The sequence below is a fragment of the Sparus aurata genome, chromosome 15 (genome assembly GCF_900880675.1).
Source record: "Sparus aurata chromosome 15, fSpaAur1.1, whole genome shotgun sequence".
In the NCBI taxonomy this organism is placed as follows: domain Eukaryota; kingdom Metazoa; phylum Chordata; class Actinopteri; order Spariformes; family Sparidae; genus Sparus; species Sparus aurata.
In genome coordinates this window covers 13701851-13717306 of record NC_044201.1, presented here as the reverse complement: position 1 = coordinate 13717306, position 15456 = coordinate 13701851, and the positions used below count along the sequence as shown (strand labels likewise).

At 41.9% G+C, this 15456-nt stretch overlaps 1 protein-coding gene across 2 annotated transcripts in view; it reads right to left on the bottom strand.

Annotated features, from left to right (window-relative positions):
• Window positions 1-5375: 5375 nt before the first annotated feature.
• The window catches only part of disc1 (DISC1 scaffold protein), a 45172-nt gene continuing 35091 nt past the window's right edge, over window positions 5376-15456 (bottom strand). Inside the window, exons 12-14 of one of the 2 annotated variants that reach the window (XM_030442183.1) lie at window positions 14234-14278; window positions 9393-9513; window positions 5376-7429 (exon numbers count right to left, since the gene is read on the bottom strand). In XM_030442183.1, coding sequence (XP_030298043.1) covers window positions 7209-7429; window positions 9393-9513; window positions 14234-14278 — 387 coding nt within the window. In that variant the 3' untranslated portion in view covers window positions 5376-7208. Of the gene's footprint in view, window positions 7430-9392; window positions 9514-14233; window positions 14279-15211; window positions 15248-15456 lie in introns of those variants that run through there. The other variant, XR_003986961.1, reaches the window with a different exon arrangement.

The following is a 15456-nucleotide window of genomic DNA, read 5'->3' as shown; positions in this document are numbered from 1 at the left end:
TGTGCGGAAAGAAGTCGGTTGGTTAAGTGTGCTCTTTTGTTTTGATTGAGAAAGTCCTAGCGGCAAAATGTACATACTGTGCTTTTAAACTGTCACCTGGAGCACACAGTGCTGTCATTTCTCTTGCTCTGAAGATAAAACACCAGCAGTCCTGGATTCAGAACCACACCCAAAAAGTGAACTTCACACACTGTGCCGGTATGTCATATCCTGACTTCCCTGTTCTCTGTGGGTGCAGGCTGGTCTAGACAGACTGACAGACTGACAGCTGCTGAGAAGCAGCACCTCACATCACATCAGCACCTCCCCTCGCCAGGACTGGAGCTCCTCTAGGTCTCATTAGGTCAGACTGGCAGCTCATGTGAAAGGAAAGAGGGCCATGCGCCCAGCCTCCCATGGCAGGCACCTCCCCATCGCTCACAGGAGCTCTCATTACTTCTCTCCCTTTCCCTCCGTCCCCAGTCCCTCTCCTACAGGCAGTCGGCTCCATCCATCAGATCTATCGATCCTGTCTCCCCCTGGTGTGGTACCTGCCTGTTTTTGAGACTAAGTGGGAAGGATGGCAGAGCTGGCATGATATTTCAGCTTTCCAGTGACAGCCGCGTCCCCCAGGGATTTTACAAGGTGAACCAGCGTCTGGGCTTCACGGAGGAAGTGCTCCCTCGTAGATCTAAATGGAGGAGCTCTCCCTTGACAAATTACTAACAATATGGTTTTTCCTGCTTGGACATCGAAGTGATAATCAATTCTCTGATGCTTCTGCTGCCGGTTGCTAGAAAAAAAGAGAGTATCCCATTCCACTCGACTCTACACATGAGATACCAGCATGAAGCATCTGTTGGCTCAAAACAAACCGACGCTTCTGATTTTTTCAAAAACGCAGTCATAACAGTTGTGGAGAGCTTGTCAGGGATGTTTCACAAACGAACATGGATAGCTTAAATCTCCTTAAAGAGATGTGATGGTGTGTCACACAGAGCTACTCCTGGCTTTGATCTTATTACACTGATGGTTTTTGGGCAGAGAAGCAAGCATAAGCTTTTAAAGCGATTGCCTCTGAGAAAACCATATGAGAGCAGTCTGACATGAGCCCCAGCAATACTTCAAACTGGGATTTAGTTCACAGTAGCCTGCATTATAAGGAAATATTTGTCTTTTTATAAAAAATCAATTGAAAATGTGTCTGATGTGTTTCTTGAAGGTCAGTCATAGTGTGTCGTCTTTATGTAACTCAGCCATTTTTGTATGTTTGATGTGAAAAAAGATTCGTAATCAAAAGAAGATGGGCCGTAGTCGGGAATAGAGCCTACAACAAATTCTAAAGAGACACTAAAAAATAATGTCTCTGTAACAGATTTGATTATTTATCTTATGCCATATTACATTTATACACTCAACTGCTTAAAGAAACATTATGTAGAAATTGGCATTTTGTGCAATTCAGCAACTCCCAAAGGTTGAGTACAACTGTTGTAAATACAAATCCATGGTATGTAACAACTTGTCAGACATAGACAGAGACACCATTCACCCTGTTATAAGACACCATTGTGCCATCAACATGATTTTGAAGCTGTTATTTTAAGGTAAAATGGTTACATAAACTTACAGGTGTCATTTGTAAGAAATGGCTAGGATACGTAGGTAGCTCCAAAACTGTGAGTGGCAGCACAACCGCGTACTGCTGCTCACTACACTACACTGGACTTGACACTCTTTGCTCTATCTATCTTAACCGACTGGAGTCTGCCTGGACCATGACCTCTGATGACGGGGCAGTCACCGCGGGCAACGGGCTCAGCTGAACCATATGAAGATGGCTGGACACCAGACAGGGACTGAACACAACCTCTGAGACGGACAGAGGTTGGTTTGAAGACCGGGGATAGAGTGCGGAGGTGATTCACAGCAGCTCTGATCTGGACTATGACTTAAGGGATGGGGAGACATGGCAGGCAGGTACAGGATCAGTATGAAGCGGCAGAGGAGAGAGAAAAAGTGGCTCAACATTAGGTAGATATGACATATAGAGCTGGAATATTTTTAATATCTTGAAGATTAATTTTGACCAAACCACAGATCATCATACCGCTTCCACCATCAGTCCTGTAGTGGTTCCCAGTCTCTCCTTATTAAGGAAGGAATCATCAGAGATTTGAATATATTTTAATGTAGCTTTCTGTTATTTTTTCCTCGGGGGTCTTACTCCTCAGATAGATCACATGCGGGCTAATTATTCCAAATTCAGTCTGAATGATTAAATATGTAAATGAGTAATAATTCTGATTGGGCTCCTGCTGGATCACGAAGCACTTGCTCAGACACGTGTTGCACGTTCATCCTCCACTCATGCTCTCTGAAACTCCTGTGTTTCTCCGGAAGGACTTGCGGTTGTTCTTTGTGTAATTTCTGAAAGGGGTCAGTGTGCAAATTAGAAATATCAAAATGAGGATGAATATAGACATGTGGTGGCCTCTCGAAGTGCATTTCCTCCAATCCTGTGATTTCTCATACAGCCATAAGTGATGAAATAGGTCTGTTTCTGAGGAGACTGCGGCTCCCACTGGCACAGTGTTTATAATTAAGTGTGATTTTCAACGTCAGGATCAGACCACAGGAAAATGAAAAAGGCAGGCTATTTCCTCTTCTCTGTGTACCATCCACTCTTGTTGTTCATTTGTGTTGCATTTCCTTTCCTGGTTTGACATAAAAATATGCAGATTTTGAGTTGGGAGGACTTGCAATTAAATGATTTAAAATGCTCATTAATTCCACAGGAATTTCTTCCCTATTAAATTACTTGGCTGAATTTATTCAACAGTTGAGTAACATGCGGAGTGAATTTGAATGAGATCGTAAAACCACTGGGAAGAGTCAAAATAAAAGGCAACTTGCAGACAACAGCGAGTTCAGTGTCCAGTTTTGCTCTCAAACACCTCTCAGGGGAGTTTACTTCACTGACTCACTGAGCAGAACTGACATGCACTCGCTCACACGAAACAAGAGGTGTCCGTTTCAGAGGAGAATACAGAAATGTTGAAATGTGAAGGGCATGAATAAAAAAAAGACGAAGCCCCATTTGCATTCATTAGCAGTGTGTGTGACGCTGGTTGAACGGTGCAAGAGGGAAATCTGCAACATGATCTATGATCCTCCCATGGTTCAGAGAGTTTGTACATGTACCTGTCAGACAACAAAACAACTTAGCAGGGAATCAAATAAACAAATGCAGGTGAGTCAATGTAGAAAAATAAATTGTGAGATTTTGCCACATGTTGAGGAGGTTGGTTTGAGGCTGAAATAAGAGTAATACTAATTAACCCTCTCTAAAAACAAAATTAACAAAACATCAGTGCAGGTGTTTGTCTATGCTCATGTGAGCTGCAACTGTTAGCATGTCTCGCTAACTAGATGAGAAGCTATATTATTATTATTATTATAATATATTATATATATTATTATATTATTATTATTATTATTATGTCAAAGCATATATTTATTTTCAAATAAAATATTAAACATTTATACAGTATGGGGCCAGCATAACATTAGCTAGCTAGAAGCTACAACAAACTGGCAACTGCTTGAAGGGGGGATGTGATGTGAATGCAATAGTAGGGTATATTTGCTGGCTTAACGTTATCAATAACACCTTTATAACAGCACATTTTATAGGCTACAAGGTTACATCGTTTTAGGGGGGTTAAAAGTGTAATTTGTAAGTAATGGGCGGAAATGGAAGGTAGCTCCAAAACTATAAGGGGCAGTATAAGCACGCTTTGCTGTAGCTGTCTTCACCTGTAGAGACTAGCTTGTGTTAGCAGGTAGCTAAGTTAGCTGTGGAGCTTAGGGGCCCTATTAGCCTTCCACATTCACCCCAACCTCGGAAGATAGACAGCGGACTCAGCTTAACTGGATTCAGCTGCCTGGAGTGATTGAAAGACAAACCAGGCAAGTTTTAGTTTGTTTGTGTCAAGTTTGTATGACACGTTTCCCAATACTTGACAAGCCTTGTCTTCGCTTGATAAAAGAGATAACCTTGAATTCAGAAGGTGTAGCCTACAGTTCTATTTTTCTTTTTAGTGAGAAAAATAGTTCTCCTTTCTTAACATTTTGTAAGTTTTTTTCTCCTTTATTTAAGAAGACTCGTTATTTCCCAGCTGAAACTATGGGGGCTTACATGCTATCACGTCTTGTTGTCTAGGCCCTTTTAACAGCAGGCATGTTTGACATGTCAAAGCAGGAAATTTCCTGCTATACACCTTCTCCTGTTAAACATCAAGGATGCTAACTATTTAACTGGGAAATGCAGCATATAGCCTCAGTCTTGTGGAACAGTATTACCCTTCAAGTGCACATCACAGACCCTTTTTAGAGATGTCTTGCCTGAAGATCATCAACATCAACGCATTATCCGGAAATTATGAGATTTTTCAAATAAATTCCTGAAGCTAACGTGAAAAAACAAATGCTAGATAGCTGCGGGTTATACAATCTGCTAGTAAAAGTGGTAATTTCAGCCAACAAACTGGCATTGGCTGACTATAAATGATAGTAAATGATGGTAAACCTGACTCTGTTTGCAGCAACAGAAACTAAATGGGAGTGGGAAACTGATGGGACTGTCAGAAAACAGATTACAGTATTGTAACAAAGCTTTGTACAATATTCTAGCGACCAAATTGCAGAGACACATGACTTACACTGCATGTTGCTTCATTTTACATCAGGAAACATCTCAACCTGCTTTATCTGCCTGCTGAAAACCATCTGGGTTTTTTCTCCATAGCCATTTTATGAGAAGAGCTGCCACGCGGGGCACAGTATGGTGCAAGCACAGATTCAATTATGAGGTGGGGGTGTTCGGCAGTAAGGTGTTTGTGCCAGGCTCTGTCTGTATGCCGCCTGACGCTGATAGATGTGGAGACTTGAAGCCTGGCAAGTGGTTTGCAACCTGTCTGTAATGTCAGAGAGGCCCATTGTGCCACCGCTGAAAAACCCTGCGCACTCGGCTGTGTTTACAGCCCCAAGCGCCGGCCTGCAGACACGCCTCTGAGGATCCCTTAACAGCCCCCTGCTCCGAAAACACAGGGCAGAATCTGATGGAGACAAAGCAACACCATCCCATTTCCCCCGCCATGTCCTCGGTGAGGCTGCCTCCCAATTAACCACACCGCCGCTGCTGAGGCAAGATAACAATTGAAGCCTGTGTATCCCCCAAAGACCTCACTAGAGGACCTTTATTACCGTATTGATATCTCCTACATGTCACTACTGCCCTCACTTGCCTGGCTGCATGCCCACACATTTTATATGAGGGGAAATCACCAGAGGGGCTGTAACTCAATACAAAAAGAAAACAGCAGGACACAACATTAGGCTGAACGGGACATGCTGTAATTAGTGAGGCGCTGTAAGGAATAAATATAAAATATGATACAGCAAGTTCAAGCTGCACAGTTTAAAAAAAGAAAAAGATTAATAGGTGAAAGTACAAAAATGAAAAAGAATATTTTGAGCTGACATAAAATAACATAAAATAAAAAACAACACAATCAGTGGCCGATAAAATCATCTTAGAAAAAAACAAACAGCAGTTGCAAACACTTATCTTCTATGTCCACTTCTCCTTCAATATTACCTTCATGCATAAGACACAACATGTGTTTTAAAATGCAGAGCATCTCTACAAGCATATGCTGCTTTAGGTCTCTGAGAGAAAACAAATCTAAAATATTGCATTTTCCACACAAAGAAAACAATAAAGTGTTCAAGTTAGCTCACATTCTGTAGCACCACAAGTGAGTTATTTCATGGACAGAATTACATGCAAGTCCAATCATACGAAAACGCGCAGGAGTGGCTGGCTGACCTAAAAGTGAAGCATACATTTTAGGTCATGTGCAAGAGTGTTAACAGTAAAACGTGTTCAGATTGTCCATTTGGTACTCAGATGCGAGTCAAATAAGTGGTTCAGGTGAGCGAGTAGTGATTTTTCTGCTTCAGTTTGGTTTCTGGCTGGCTACTTCACTGGTTTGGTGACTGAATTTTAAAGTGAGACTATGTAACTTGTAGCTGTAAAAGCAAAAATAACTTATTAATTATAATTTACGGTGCCTATAATGTCAGCTAACATAAGAACACTCTGTACAGATATCATTGTGTAGCTGACATTACTGAGTCAGTTCATCGACTGTATGACCTCTCTTCTTGTACTAATGTGCACTTTGTTTTACCAAAAGTTATTCCAGGTCCAGTGCGTAGAATTTAGTGACATCTAGTGGTGAGGTTGCAGATTACAACCAACTGATCTAACTCAGCCCTATGGTGGGCTGTTAAAAATGTGAAAATGCAGAAAGCCCTCTCTAGAGCCTGTGTTAAGTTTGTCCATTCTGGGCTACTGTCTAAACATAGCAGATTGCAAATTGCGACCAGCTGAACAGCTCTCATCTCACCAAGGTAGCCACTAAATCGCAAAAAAACATAAAAGGCCCTCTCTAAATATGTGTTTTGTTCTTCCGCCAGAAGAGGTAGATCCCTCCCTCCCGCTCCCTTTGTACATATAAAAGGCTCATTCTAATGTAACAAAAACACAGCGGTTATTATTTTCAGGTAGTCATATTCTAATAAAAATAATAATAATACATATTACATTCAATTTCTGCTCTTAATCCTACACACTGGACCTGTAAGTTTCAGTTTTTGCGACAAGTTGCTTGTGTTCAGTAAACGTTAGACAGTCTCGCCTTAAAGCTGACCATTTTCCAGCTTCTGAGACTTCAAATTGTGATGTCTTAACAATGCAAACTGAAGGAAAATCATCTCATTGCTCAGAGCTTCTAAGACATGACATGAAAACTTGTAACTGCTGAAAAAATAGTCACTATGTGGGCTCAGTGGCCTAAGGCACTCTTCCCCTGGTTAAACTTGTGCTGGCAAGATTTGAGGAACTTCCAAAATTTGCATCAAAGCGACTTCATTCTGCATTTATATCAAAATTCTTTTTGTAGTTGGAGAAAATGTTACACAGACTTGCTGAGGCTTTGTACGGGAAACTTTCTGCAGTACCACAGCGGCTGGTCGTAAAGCTCTCTGAGTGAGGCGGTACAGTAAATGGATATGGGGTCACTTCTCCTGCAAAGCTGAGGTCAGGCTCAGAGAGAGCCGGTCTGTGCGCGAGTGGTCATAAAACACGACAGGCATCCATTTCAAATGCCCCAGCTGTCACTGAAGTACTGGTCCTCGTCTTCCTCCTCCTCTTCCTCCTCCTCCTCCTCTTCCTCTTCTAATTCTTCCTCAGTCCCATTTTTCATGAGGTCATCATCTTGTAACTCGCCGGCTTCCTCTTCCTCCTCTTCTTCTTCTTTGAGCTGTGCGAGCATACTTTGTAAAGTGGCTTTCACTTCCTGAACCTCCTTCTCCAACGACTGTGCGGTGTGAGTCAAGGAAGAAACAGAAGAAACGGAGAGACACACGTTCACATGTAAATAAAAAAAGGCATGCCAGCAGACAAATTCTCGGGGCAAAAGTGACACTTGTGGCTCCTCCATGGTAATGCTAACAGCAGCGGACAGCCATAACCCGATGAAGTCATCAATCTCCAATTTGGCCACCAAATGGATTACTGGGACAGATCATCAAGTCATACCCAATTTAACCCCATCCAATTCACTATTCATGAGCTCATCTCGACTGCGGGGCTGGGCGGTAGTGTGGGGACCCAAGCAAACAGACTGCCCAGCTAAATTATTCATAAACCATCAATGAAACGGGATAGAGGCTGTCATCAGTGGGGGGATTGTTTAACCTGCTTAGAAACTCAAATTAATCGTGTGAGTGTCCAGCTTAAGTGGCAAATCAAAGGGACGGCTTTGATGGCAGATGGGGCCTGATGGCTCGTTTTACAGTCTGAATGGACACAGATTGTCCCCATTCATAATTAACCAGCCGTTAAAGGGCTTTTCATGAATACTGCAGAAGGTTCGACGGGAGTTTTTAAGGCAACGCGGTCCAAATGGGACGATGGAGCTCGGAATTATGTGGGGAGGCTTTCAGACAAAACACAGAGATTGACATGATTTCGTCTATCCGTCTCTGTTCTTTCAATTCCAGCCCCTGTGGTCGTCCATTCACCTCCTCGCATTGAGTGCAGGGACTCAATTAAGACCCTCAGAGACTGGAGGTTTGATCTTCCTGTCACTATGGCAACAGCAGCGCCATCGCGAGATCGGTCTCTGCTCGATTTCTGCAACCCCAACAACCGTATTGTCCTGCGTCCTCGGTGTCCTGAAGTATCCGCGGCGCTTTTGCACGCACCGACTTCAAAAGGCCGGGATGAATGACACATAAGGACACAAAAACAGAGAGGTGGAGAGATGCGGGCCAATCTGTGTCTGTCTCCGGCTGCCAGGCTGCATCGATATCATGCAAACAGTGGAGCAGCCCGTGCTGACCCCTGACAGCACAGCGGGGGACTTGAATCTCTAATCAGATGTGAAAACAGCCCGGCCCCACTTCAGCTGAGAGTGAAACACGCAGCTTTTTTGGAGATTATAAAACCAAATAGCATTTATCAGATTAGGGAGGTATTTCTGGCAGCTCGTGTTGAAAGAGAAGAAACGGGGCATGACACTAAATAAATAAAAAAGACCCCAGCAGGTTAGGTGGCGGTTCTTCTTCATAACTGTGCAGAAATATTGCCTTTTCTATCCGTCTTAATAAGCCCACAGAGCAGAGGGGAAAAGTGGAGCGAGAAAAACACACTAATCTATTTCCAATCAGCTTTCTAATTAGCGCGGAAAATGATGTATTGTGACCTGTAATCAGCCTCAACACTTTCATTTAAGTCATTATCATGGATATTGTAATTTCCTCCCAGCAAGTGGAGGTGGGCATACAGAGGAGGGGGAGCGAGGAGGGTCAGCAGGAGGATGGACATTAAGATGTGACGGGAGCGCAGTCATTAGAGTGACATCCTTCCATCCGCCGCTGAGCTGCCCCTGTCAGCCTACTTTAATCTCAGCCCGTGGTGAGTGGCAGCCCACATCGAGGACCGTCTAATAACCTCGCTTTGACTTCTACAATTTCATTGTCCAATCGGCACATCCAGCCTGCCAGGAAAAATCCTCTGATCCCAGTTTATCCCAGTTTATCATCAATTCCCTCTCTGAATGGACCCATGATGTCAGATAAAGTAGGTTGATTTTCTTTTCCTCAAAAATGTAAGTCACATAAGATCAGTCAGCCTCAAGGTAGTCTGGATGTGTACTTTTGAGAGCAGGGAGGCTTTGAGGAAACTAGGTCCTTAAGATGGATGGACAGAGACAGAAACACATACAGATAGCACACACTTTATATGATGTATGTTCATTTAGAGGGCCGTGAAAGGATATGGGTGAGGGCCTGATCCCTGTTCAGTATGGCCGTCTGCAATTCATCTTCCAAAGTCATTAGTCTGTCACTGATCTGCTCGCAGCGCTCTGTCAGGTCCGCAGCCTCAGCCCCGCACCCGTCCTGACAGGAGGAGGAAACAAGGGATGAAATCATGAATAAGGAAGGATGGGAGGATCAACACGTGAAGCTGCAATGGTTCAAATATAAGGGTTTGATATTGAAAATTAATGACCCAAAAATACAGCAATAACAAGCAACCTACCAGGCGAAACACGAGTATTTGGGGGTTTTAAGCACTGGTGTGACAGGATGACTGAAAAGTTTTTTTATCCAGCGAAACACTTTGAAAGAAAGTCTGTTCCTTCGACGAGAACATTTTACTGTTTTCAATTATAAAAAAATGCAATTTTAACACAGGTAAGGTTGATTATTATGACCTTATCTTTGAACCAAAAGCCATAAAAAAGATTGGAGCAGGTAATTAACAAACAATGCTTATAATTCTTGATGATAAACTTGCAAAAGAAGTCCACTGGGATCCAACTACATCCATTAGATCTGGGAGAAGTCACTTAGTTAGTTTAATCATTGATATTAGATTCATTTATTTTTTTGTGGTGCCCAAAACAGCTTTGGTGCAGCGTCTAAGCCCTAGGTGATGGGGAAAACCCTGTATTGATTGTGTCAATCTGACCGTGTAACCACATTTGAATGGAGTGATACACCTTCAGTGTAACCTTAAATACAAATAATAGTTATGTTCCTTAATTAAGGCTGCATGGTTCCACCTTTTTATAGTTAAAGGGATACAAAGGCATTATGTTTGCTTAATTAGTGTTGTTTCATTCTCTCTTTAATCTTTTAATAAAAACTGCATATATATGCGCTCTTATAACCATGTGTCAGAGTTTTCCAACACTCATTTAATCTCTTCCACACTGAATCCCTCATCATGTTTCGACCAGATATGAGTCTGAAGTGGAGAATAGCAGGCCAGAGAAAAAATATGAGCCTGCCAAGAGCTTTGCTTGGTCAGGTGCCAAGGTCACAATGTAAACAATACACACCAGGGGGGTTGTGTGCACAACACTGAGCGGTATATCTGCAGATCACCTGAGGAGGTGGCGAAGCTGAGTGTGTATTAGAGGGAGGGGGGATGTCAGGTTGGTGGAGGAGCAGAGTGCAGTGGGGCAGAGCATTCAGAGAGCAGGGCTGGCCATAATTAGAACAGGTCCCCTTTGCAGACGTCGTGTCCTCGTTTCTTCACACTCATCAAGCATAGAGAACAAAAACACGCACAGGAGCACACAGACTCGCTGGGAGCAAATAGACACACACACACACACTGTACACGTGCACGCCGACCCAGCGTTCTCGTCAAACAACACGTCGAAATCTGACTCATACAGTAGCTGCAGGTAGGAAATATCAACTCCCTGCAGCTCAGAGGCGTCTGAACAATCGCTTGAAAGTCATGTCTCCCGTCTGTGTCCCAGAATAGGCCTCCTTGTCCGGATGATGTAACATCCCAAAAGAGGTGTAAAACAACAAAAGGTCTGAGGTGAGACGATATGTACAAGTCATCCCTGATGAAATCAAGGAATTAAGTGAGAGTTAAACATCATGTTTTTGTGTGTGGGGCACTTAAAAGAGTCTCTCCTCAGGCGTCACCTTATGTGACGCTGGGTTCTCAAAGATGTCAACGTAAAGATCCACTGAGCTGTTTGTTTGTCAAGCTTAGGGGCCTCTTTAGCAGGTAAGAGCCTGTGTTTGTGTAGCTGATTGATTCTATACTTTACAGCCTGCAGTCAACATCTGCAAAGTCAATACAACCACCACGTAGAAAACAAAGAGCCCAGCGTGCAGGATGACACTGTTGAAAGCATCCCTCACAGTCTGTCACACAAACCTTTTAAGAAACTATTCAGAAGCTGTCGTGTTTCTCCTGGTGGCGATCAAAACAATACAAATCACCTATAGTTACCATAGTTACATCTGCCCTGGACAAACAAGAAAACATGAAAAATGAGATTTCAACAATATGTCGATTTACATAATAGACTCAGAGGCATACATGTATCGACGTGTTGATTCCTGAGGCACATTAGGTGCTAATGCTGTTAGAGCAAATTTAAACAAGGCACACGGCAGAAGCATGAACTTATTTAAATTAGACTCATGTATGCACCGGTATGCTTATTTAAGCAATACTGAGTGAGAGGCAGCAGGTAATTGTGCGTGTTCCCACGGGTGCTGTTAGAACCGACACTTTGTGCAGAGCGGGCAATACAAAACAATAACATAGCGCTGGCACTACACTCGACACCATAATTGCTCTTACAAGCAATAAAATAGGTGAATTCATTATAAAGGAATTAAGATGAAATTGTTTTCTTTGTTTTAGCTGATACCTTATTATTGGAAAGTAATTACTCATTACTTATTAAATTCTTTCCACACTTCAATCAAATCAGTTTTCAAGATCATCTACAAATAATGCAGTGACAGCCTGAGGGGTTGGTCTGAAGCTGAGTCCCAAGTGTTGAAGGTGTCACTCAGGAAAAGTGACAAAATGAAGTGTACTCAAAGAAGTAAGCATGCAGACTACTTTCTTATTTGTTTTCAGGAGGTTTGACCACCTGCAATCGTTTTTTGAGCTATCACTGATAAAAGTTAAATGAGTACTTAATTAAAATGTAACTGTTCTTTAATAGCTAATATAAATTGAATTCCTTTATTAGACACTTTTACTATTTTCAAGATCTCCCCGGAACTTTCTCACCACCATTTACAATTGACTGAGTGATTTTTTGCCATTGTGGAACAGTTGTGTACAAAATCATCAAAAGTACTCTCAAAGTACTCAACACTCTTTTAGCCTCCACAAAATTATGTGTTTACTTAATTGTGTTATCGTTGGGGGATGCAGCTTTGGTTTTTGAGGGTGCACACTTCTGTCCAACAATGCACAATTTGGCACAATTGTCCACAATTATGCACAGTTTTTTGAAAAATATCTACCTTTCTCTTGAATGGCACATTTGACTGGCAATGACATTTGGAGTATAAACATTTACTGCACTTTATCACCTGTTAGTACAAAATGGTAAAGATGACTTCAAAGATACTTACTACAAAAACAATACACTGTTTATAAAGATAGTCTACATTTAGTATGACGTATGCAGCCCGAAACACAAACTGTAAGTGGTGCTTAGAGCTCTGGGAATAAATTGGAAAATAAAAAGGAAAGCGTTGCCAAAAGATTACCAGCACTGAGTTACAGTTTGATTGATATCAGTACACATGAATGAGGTCCGTGTACATTATGAAATTTCCTGCTGATACTGTATAATGGGGAAAAAAAAGAATATAGTCACAACTGTATTGAATGAGTATGTACTAAGGAATTTTGACACAGCAGTCATCTTGTGCCTGACAGATTCTAACAGGGCCTGTGTTAACAAAAACTACCTGATGAACAATCTAATCAGGAGCCATTCTTCTAACAAAGTCTATTCTTGTCTGGTACAGTGGGTCAGTATAAAGAGCGGGATGTAAGGACCTTGGGAGGATAAAAGAACAATTAGTAGAGATTAGAAGAAAAAAAAGCCCAGCGCTAAAACACACACTTGCACACATCCACACACACCAATCAATCTCCATTGTGGCGGCAGGACAGCAGCTTGGCAGCAGCTAAGTGGAAATCATTTACTTAAAGTCATTATGGAAAGGAGAAAGAGGTCAGACGCTCTGCGAGGCGGAGAGACCGGCTCCTCTACAGTGCTATCACAACACCATCAAGACAAATAGACCAATACCATTAAACATCCATCATATCATTCGACTCGGTGATACATCATCGGGACCGAGGCACTTTATATCAGCTTGGTTTTCAATAATTCAATGTGGTTCAAAGTTTTGTAGTTCAGATGTACAGAGAACTGTCCTATACACTTAGCTTACCAGATGTACTGTCCTTGGTTTATGTATTTAAATTAAGAAATGTTTTCAAATGTGTCAAATGTTAACATCACAGGATGAGCACTAACTCATACGTTTCAGAGAATTCTCAGAGTTTCCTGGGGTCGCTGGATTAGCATTGAGGTATCACTTGGTTTCCTTGGGAAGCTAATTAGCCAGAAATGCCAACGTTTGCAGCTTAAATGACAACATAAACACTGTTTAATCCATTCCTTACAGGTTTGCTCTTGTATTTTTGGTTTTGGAAAGTAACTTCAGACTCTATGTGGAGAACTGTTCATACTACAGCGTCAGCGTTTTTTAATTGATACTATTCTACTTTTAAAGAAACCAGTGCAGGTGAGCATCAGCCTTTCAGCAAACCTCAAAACATTCCAAATCTTTCATACATAATTGGTATTATTCTTGAAACAGCAACCTAGTTTAGCGTCAGCTTTTCAACACTCATCATTCACACGGCGATTTCTTCATTACTTGTTTTCTCTTGTTGCGGTTTGAGATGGCACACTCAGCACTTCACTTAGGTGTCTTTTTCACTGTTTGGCTGCCAGGTGTGAATGAGTCTAAATGCATAAATTTAAAGCAGGGAGGTGCTGAAAGAAGAATACAAGCTCAGCAAAACCCCTTCCGTGTATAAATAAAGGTCTGGTAAAAGGCATTGTCAGACAGTCAGCGACACCGGCCGAGGCTTCTCTCATGTAGATCAGTATTGATCAGATGATCAGAAAGGCGACAGAGGTCATGTTTAAGCTAAGGTCAGCTAATTGATTTTTCTGTGTCCGAGTAAGCCCGAGCGTCGATGTTACTGACACTTTAATTACACTGATAACATAGTGACAACGTTAACATTACCAACCTCTGGGTGATTATCCTCCATGCAGAACAAAAACTCCTCCAGTTTCTGCAACAAAAGGGAGAGATTTGTTGAGGCCACACAGTCATAAACCTGCTCATGAATTATTGAAAATGCAATTATGTTGGCTGTGTACTGTATGTGTGCAGCATCATCATAATGAGACGACGTTGTAATTATTCATCACCAAAACTGACAAGGAGAAAATAGATTAACTGGCTCATCTGTACTTGCAGGTCTCCTTTGTTGGTATTCCAAGTGTGTAATTGTGCATTCTTTACTAAGGAAGGCGGTAATTACTGTACCTATTGGAGGCTAACATATTGTTTGTGGCTTTAGGGTAAGTACATAAGAAGGCAGGGTAGCAACATGTTATAATCAGCAAAAATTTTAATTATCATTTTGTAATTAAAATGCGTCTAACAGCCTTTATCGCTCCGCTCTCCAGTAAACACAGTTGACCATCTCTAACTCTTCATGCGGCAGCTGAGATCAGATCAGTTAAACGCTGCAGTTTTTGAGCCTGTCACACAAACTGAATTGTTTTTTTTGTGCTCACCAATTACATCCACCTGCACAGCAGCATATGATCCGCCACACACCGTTCTCATGGTACAGACTGCAAAGATTTTTTGGCATTTAACTGATAAAATTCTCAAAACGACTGAATCCAAACTGAAGCACAGTTTTGATATGTGGGTCCTTGAGTATTGTGAAATACATTTGAAACTTTACATATGAAGGAGGATAAATAATGGCTAAAATATAAGAATAACAGTAAAGGACATCTTGCATTTGTATATAGTGTTTCTGTCCCGAAAGAAAAAAGCTCCACTCACAAGTGCTCCTGTTCATATCTTGATAAAAGATTACCAGATACATCTGCTTATAAAACCATGTTAGCTATTTAGTTGTACTAAAATCTAAAGAAAAACAGTGAACAGGACGGAGACAAAGGAGGGAAATCTTCAGCTAGCTCACCTTTTAGTTCTTGGAGAAATGTTAGGAGGGGCCGGGCTTTAGGAGGAGACGGAGAAGCAGAGAGAAACAAAGGGAAAGCAGAAAACAGATCCATGCAGTTTGTAAAAAATGCGGTCAGAGAGGGCAGGGAAAGAAGACATCAGTGTAAAATGTGTATTTATGGTCACGAAGAGCGAGACAGTGAGAGGAGGTGAAGAGGGTGCAACAGTAGGAGTTATTAACCATGACAATGAAAACCAACAGCT